This window comes from Charadrius vociferus, unplaced genomic scaffold (genome assembly GCF_000708025.1).
Source record: "Charadrius vociferus isolate BGI_N301 unplaced genomic scaffold, ASM70802v2 scaffold450, whole genome shotgun sequence".
Taxonomy (NCBI): Eukaryota; Metazoa; Chordata; class Aves; order Charadriiformes; family Charadriidae; genus Charadrius; species Charadrius vociferus.
The window spans coordinates 368,447-376,326 of record NW_009646931.1 but is presented as its reverse complement, the minus strand read 5'-3'; the positions used below and the strand labels follow the sequence as shown (position 1 = coordinate 376,326).

Below are 7,880 nucleotides of genomic sequence, written 5' to 3'. Positions count from 1 at the left end.
ACCCTAACAGTTCACTGAAGACTTCCATACTCTGCTTTCAGGGTTTTGCAGAGTTTCAGGAAACACAATCATTTTAGATTGACAACACTACCACGAAATAGCCCGGTTAAAAGGTGGACTATATTGAGCGCACTGGTAACACCATGTGGCATCCTGCTGGGCTCTCAAACAGAAAGGGCTTTAAGGTGTTTGACATTTGCCTTCCTCCAGCACCAATGCCTGTCCTCACTTAAGAGAAGCAGGCTCCAACGAGATGCTACTTCTGCAGCAAGTCTGGCATAGACATCTTTAAATACCAAGAGTAACCAGAAAGACTGGGTTTGAAACTAATTACTATGGGAATGGCAAAAAGGGTCTCAGATTCCCGTGTGATTTTAAATTACCTTTAGAATGTATAATTCACATGACTCTAGATTATTTATCCAAGTGATAAACATGATGCTTGTTGGTTGTAGTACATTTGAATTGTTAATAAATTCAAGCAAGCACTTCCAGAATTTCAGTCATCTTGCAAGTTACCCACAACAGCAATCAGAAAAACTGTCAGCAATCTTGGATTTCCCATTTACCTCACAGGGTAAAACCTTGGTTACCATTATCATGGTTTGCCACTCCAGCAGCTGTGCACCGGAATAGAGGAACGACGTGTGACAAGAACAGGTCTTCAAAATCAGTATGCTTATATTTATTTTCCTGTGCCTTTGAAAGATAGGGTGTTTGGTTGAACATCAGTTCAAGAGGGTAGTCTCAGCAGTCATGCTCCCAGGTAGCAGATTTCCAGCAAGCCAACCAGAACACCGCAGACACTTCGCATCCTACTCCACACTTAACATACAAGAAGCATGGACTTCTTGCCCTAGCAAGGACAGTACATGCATTTGCATGTTGAACGTTCAAGAGCAGTACAGGAAAAGGGGTGGGGAAGCTTTTAACACAGATGAGCTTCCCAGTCATGTTCATCTGACAGACACAATTACATGAGCACAACTGAAAAGGCAGCATCATGAAGAGCAGGAAGAAGTGCCAAGACAGCAGAGCAGCTGTTGAAACTAGTACTCCTCCAACAGAAACGCTTGCCAAACTACGGCATGGCACCTCTGCCTTGCGTTCTCAAGTACACGTTGCTGCTTATCCATCCCATGATCTTTTCAGGAATGTTTGTTGGTTTGGTTTTTTTTCTCATGAGAAACCCTAGAAGAACTGGAAAAGCCTTAATGCTGAGTGCTACATAGATTAATACAATACCCCAATAAGTAGATTTAATTTTGCTATGATCCAAGGGAATTAACTATATAAAACCTCTTATCATGGCACAAAACTTTACTAAAAGCCAGATGAAGGTTCTCTGAGGGTATATTACAGTTTCAGAAGGAAGTTAAAGTCTCAGCATATCACCATCCAGACCAGCTTGGTGATCCAACTGCAGACTAGGTCTGTGGAAAAAGTGGGCAGCGCTCAGACAGACAAACGAGCTGACATTACACACCAAAGCATCACATGACTCCAGGATTAACACAACCAAAGGTGGGAAAAAGCAGTTAGGGATGTGAGGCTAATCACTTTTTTGACCAAATGATGTTACTTCTGTGTCAGCTAGAAGCTGACTGTAAAGTAGTACCCTAAATTACATACACAGTAATCTGTAACAGCTGGAGACAGGGGTGAAGATTGGTGTAACCAAGTTCTCCCAGACCGACACGTACAGAAGCCCATAAATGAGATGTGTCAGGCACAAGCATTCTGCTGGATGAAGGCATCCACAGTACACACCATTCTTTGATCATTAACCATATACTAGAAAAACACAAGTTTCCTTGCCTGTTGCAAGTAAACTGTTTCATTCCATTATAGAAGATTGTACACTTTATACTTGGTTTTTAAACAGAAAGTACTTCAGCTCTCCCTTGAGCAGCAAGAAGCAGTTCCTATTTGTCAGTCTCTAACAATCCCTCCTTCTAGGGAGGTCGCTTTAGAACAGAGCAGTTCCAACACCAAAGTTCAGTGCATACCAATTCTAATAACCAAAAATCAAACTGCTAAATCATCTTGTATGTTCAGACCCTGTTTAAATGCAAATCAGGTACCATGTTGTCCCAGTTGCAGGTGACCACACTGTAAGAAAGCAGCTGGTTTATATTTTGTCAAGGCACCAGCTGAACTAGACACAGAGTAGAAAGCAGGTAGAACAAAGAACAGTAATGCAAGGTTAGGCAAACAAAAATATGACACACCTACAATGTCTACTAACGGCACTCACATGTGTCTCCAGAATAAATATATTTCACATTTATTGACACAAAGGTAAAATTCCATTCCAGATCACCCGCATGCCCTGTTTTCACATTTGGCATCAACAGTATAAATATCAAATGCTCTGACTTGGACATACTTCAGACTGAATACACAGCCTTATTTTAAGAAGACTGACTGAGTTTGGTACTTCCTTATTCAATGCCATGACATTATCCACTATGACACTGAATTCTGGAAATCATTTCATTGTGCTTAATTCCATGAATGTGGAGGAAATCTTTGGTACCTACCTTCCACTTTCTGAGCATTATTCTAAATAAATTCCAGTTTTATAAGCCTTCCCTGCTACTTGCAAAGCCACACTGTGAAAGAGAGAACATGCATCTCCTTTTGTGAATCCGAGGAGCATTTGAAAGGTGATACCATAATATTGACCATCTTTTTTACAGACATTATTAGATACAACAAACTCATGAAGCTCACATATAATAAAGACCCATGTTTAATAGTTTCTGTGCATAAATACAAATTTTTTTGCTTATTTTCAAGAGCAGAAATATTTGCTTCAAAGAATACAGTGATGAAAGACATGTGAAGGACCAACTATTCTATAACACATTTTAATAAATTCAGTTTCTCTCAAGTATTTATACAAAACCAGCTCTTCTTATAACACTCAGCTAACACAGTTTATGGTGCAAGTCCGACATCTACGACTGAGTGCAACAATCCAGTTGTTACTGCAGCAGCTCTGACCAGGTGAGCCACAAAACAGACCGTCAAGCTGACACATCCCTCCAGTTCACCTCTTTGCTCACTAAAGCTCATCGGCTGATGCAAAATGAAACATGATGAACCTGAAGCAAACTTCAACCTTATTTTGAGCTATTACTCAAATCCACAGGAGACAAGTATGACTAAGTGTTATTAATACATATAAATAAGTAAAAAGAGCGAGTACCTTGGATTAATTTTTATAAAGTGCTCCTTAGTTACTAGAGGCACACCATAACACCAAAGGCTCATTTCTAAGACAGAAGAATCGGCATAATGCCCACCACATGCACACAAATTCTGAGCAAATCCTGAATTCCCACTAACACCCAGTAAAATGGAATTTGTCACTAATTTAGGTAATTATGCTTTTGTACACTATCAAAATTTGTAATTTTTGTAAACAAAAAAAAAACACCAAAGAAGGTAAATTGCTTCTCATTTCTTTGCTAACAAAAACATACCACTACTTAACATTTTACAAATATATCCCTGATTCAAGTAATTTAACAGAGAACACCTACATTTGTGAAATCTATTGCACAGCTGAATAAGCCTATCTCATCTTTCCTAAGTCAATTCACATCTGTCTTAGTTATAATTACTGTATTAAATTCAGAGACAGCTGATGAACATTTAAATTACCTATAAAAATTTATGAGGATCACACATTATTCATGCTTGCAAAATAAGGGCATAAATTTATTCTTGAAATCATAGTAATTTAGTGTCATTCAAAGATGCTGTACCAAATACAGTATTATAATTTCTCCCAGGTTCTACAGAACTTGAAGCATGCTGCTATAAACTCAAATTAGCCAAGAACATCTGTATTAATATCCAGGATGTCTCCCCTGTTCATTTTGAAGACAAATTTTGACCAGACTCTAAAAGTGTTAGGAATCTGCTAGATAAGGGAAAATGTCTGACATCTTTTAAGTCTTCTTTGATCAGGTCTAATCTAGTTTTTCCATCTCTGTCTTTCCATCCCATTTTTCCATTACTAACTATTTCCACCTCCACACATACCCCTTTTTTCGGTTCTTTTTTTCCCTTTTTTTTTTTTTTTTTTTTTTTTAACATTAGCAGTCAGTTCATAACCAAAGCAAGCAGTAAGTAATCATCACCAGGCCTCTGGTCGGTGGACTAATTTGCTGAAAGGAAAGTCTCTTTCTCACAGCTTTCTTCCTAGAGATCAAACAGCACACAGAGGGTGAGGGGTTACCTCACGGCAATGGCCCTCATGGGGGGCAGCAGAGTGGGAGGTGCTGATCTCCTCTCTCTGGTGAGCATCGAGAGGACACGAGGAAATGGAATGGAGCTGCGCCAGGGGAAGTTCAGGTTGGACATCAGGAAAAAGTTCTTCACTGAGAGGGTGGTCGGTCCCTGGAGGAGACTCCCCAGGGAAGTGGTCATGGCACCAAGTCTGTCAGAGTTCGAGAAGAGTCTGCATGATGCTCATGTGGTTTAGTTTTAAGTGGTCCTGTGAGGAGCAGGCAGTTGGACTTGATGATCCTTATGGGTCCCTTCCAACTTGAGATATCCCGTGAACATGTATAGTTCACTTGAACCCAACAAAATTTCTCTCTTGGCTACTTCTCCAAGAATTAGTATGAGTTCATTATCACACTGTTTAGGTGCCATAGTTCAAGAAAATCTGGACAACCTGCACAACTTAAAAAATCTAGGAGTTGCTACTAAGGATAAAAGTGGATCAATCATTGCTGTGCAAAGCTGCTTTCTCTAGACAAATCTGTATTTTCAATTAAAGCTAAAAACATTTTCCTAGTTTGGGTAATACTAAATATACAGAGAAACAAGACACTTGTGTTTAATGATTATTTCTTTAACTTTCAGAAATAAAAGATGTCACAGAACTTCTAAAGCAAGGTAGATTATGCATATCCAAGACATTAGCTGTTCCAATATGTTCAAAGTTTTCAGGTATTCAGAGGTGTCAGGCTAGCCCAGTTTCAGAGTTACATATATCAGGACAGTTAGTAAGTGCTGATGGAATACCACAGGACAAATATAATTCCAAAGTGTATAGTTACAACCGGTCTGTTCTCTAATGGCATACATATTTACACACACAGATCTCAGAAGGACAGAAAAAGGATGTGGTTTGGAAGGAAAGAAACAGCAGAATCTACTGTAGCAGTCTACAGAACCCACGTTACATTCACACCCTACATACCTACATGCACATACACACAGAGCTATATTTATATATAAACCCAAAATGACAGGAAAAATGTGCCAATGCCCTATTCTTGGCTCTGAAGGACAAAATCATAACAGGTTTCCCTCTTCCATCAACCGCAACTGTTCACACATCACAACACTTTTCCTGTTGTGCTTCCACCAATTTAGGAACCGAGCCTGTCTCCAAACAGCCAACACGTTGCATTGAAAGATACAAATCCCACACAAATCCCTTCACCTGAGATCATTTTACCATAGTGTAACTATTCCCTAAAGTAACTCTATGGAGTGAAACACTTTTTTGCTTCCAGAAAAAGCAACATCCCAAAAGAGTGTTTCTTCTTAAACACGGAAAATTTTCAGAAAAATACCGGATGCAACATTATCTTTGTGTGAAGCTCTGAGAATTTGAATTTTAAGATTTCCCAGCCCTGAAAAGGACAGTGAGAGGTAGCAAACCTCAAACCAGACCATTCTCTTTCAAATACCTGGCAGGGATTTTATCTAAACAGGTTCTAAGCAAAAAAAAACCCACAAAAAAAAAAAAAAACCACAAACAAAACTTAAGGAAAATTGAAGTCACTTCTCTCAAATAATCAGACACCTAGTCTTTCACCAGTCTTTAGACCAAAGCACTTTGCAAGGTGCCAGGAGAAGACTAGCACAGCAGCTCCACAAACTACAAAATGCAGCCTGGAGGTTTAGTGCTGGAGGGAACAGAGCTTGAGGAAGGGATGGAGATGGGGCTGTTCAGAGGCCACTCCTGCCAGGAGAGAGGCAGAGCCCAGGGGAAGGCAAGGGCTTGCCCACTGCAGTGAGGCAGCAGCATCCCACACTGGCTCAGCCCAGCGGCTCTTCCAGGCTCTGCAGTCCCTTAGGTGTCTGCCCAGAAGTTGTGCCACCCCTGTTCCTTGCAAATCACCTCCCAAGAGACAGTATGTACCATACAAGACAAGAAAAACGCTTCAAAGCCACTAGAGATGTCTTCTGCTCCCTCACTCATTTCATGGCAAAACCGGGGGGGTGGGGTGGAAACAAATAAATAATAAATCCACTAAAAATCTTCCAGGTGCTCTTTTCCTCAGAGAAGTGGACATCACCCCATTTTTTTAGTATTTGTAGCAGCTTCTATTTTACCAGCTTGGTACTAACAGAAGCACATTTCTTCCATCTCAGCCACCAATAAGAAAGGTCAAAACCAGTTTTCACTGTATATTTAAAGAAAGAGTAGCTAACAATTTCTGGAAAAAAATTAATTGCATCTACATCTAGCTTTCAAAACAGATACAGCTAAAGTAAGCTGCTGTGGTGTCTGAAGCACAGGAAGAAAAGAAGATACCACTTCCTTTATCAAATGAGTCAGCACACAACCAGTTTGGGTTTTTGTTTTGGGTTTTTTTAATATTTTTTTTTTTACAAGAGACATCTTGAGAGCTGGATGACATCTCCTTCACTATTAAGGGCTGACCCATCTGCCCACTTGACTAGTTACGAAGAAACCAACTAAAAAAGCAACACACATAGCAGGGTATTGAAACAGAGAAGCGAGGGCAGGACCAAGCAAGCAATGGACCTGAAGACGGGAACTTACCAATGCACAGCCATCCTTCAGTCCCAAAACTGACAACATGGGAAGTGTTGTATTTCACTTAAAACATGAAGCACCTTCTCCTCTACTCTCAGGTATGATACGGTGAACTACCACAATACTTTTGGTATTGTTAACACAGCTGTTCCTTAGATGAAAAATTGTATCTGGCTATGGACTATGCTTTAATAAATGACAATACATATCCAACCAAAACATTAAAAGAATTCTTCTAGAAATCAAACCATTTCTGGAAGCAAAAACAATTTTGCCTTTTAGGTTTTACTTTTTTGTTGTATTTGATCTGTTTGAAAAGTCTTTCATTGGAATTAACGCAGGCAACAGCAAAAACATCTGTGTCTATAAGTAGGCAGCTTCTCAGTACCTGAAGTACCCCAGTAAATTCCCAGTAAATTGCACTTTTTTCTGTTTGTTTTTTTTTAAGTACTTCAGTGGGACACAAGCACTAACAGAATGAACACTATATGACTTGAAAAGGAGAAACAGTCTTTAGTCAATTATGTTTTTAAAATATTCAAGGTAACAAAACCCAGAATATCGTGTGAGCTCATGATGCATTACTCCAGTGGACACTGAGGTACTACCTTTTTCCAGGCAGGTAAAGAGACGGAGAAAGCTAGAGGACCAATATAGTGAAATACAGCATTTTTGTAACTACACAACATAAAATATTTGATGATTTGCTGTAGGGAAGTAGCAAGATTTTGTTAAAGAGAAAACTGTTTTTCCCTTATGGCATTGAAGCTATTCAACACTTCTGAAGTTCATGAAGCGTGCTATTTAAAGTTGGACAAAAAATTAGAGCTAAAGTCTCATTCCTCTAACCAAAGGTATGCATTTTCAAGATTATTTACTGTACTTTTACAGTTGTACCTTTAACGTGTTAAGTAATCCAATACTAAACTATAAGTAAAAAACCATCAAAGGTGTATTTATTGATAAAAAATATGGTTCCGGCCTTAAAAAAAAGCGCTGCCTTTCGCAGAGCTGCTGGAAGGCATCATTCGATGGGGGCAACATCGGGACAGGCCAACGACTC

The 7,880-nt window shown here is 39.4% G+C and overlaps 1 protein-coding gene across 1 annotated transcript in view; it reads left to right on the top strand.

Moving 5' to 3' along the window:
* The first annotated feature begins 4,261 nt into the window (after positions 1–4,261).
* Positions 4,262–7,880, top strand: part of LOC104295001 (chromosome unknown open reading frame, human C5orf51) — a 7,731-nt gene continuing 4,112 nt past the window's right edge. The window contains exon 1 of the mRNA XM_009894703.1: positions 4,262–4,451. Within this exon, the coding sequence (XP_009893005.1) occupies positions 4,262–4,451 (190 nt within the window). The remainder of the gene's footprint in view (positions 4,452–7,880) is intronic.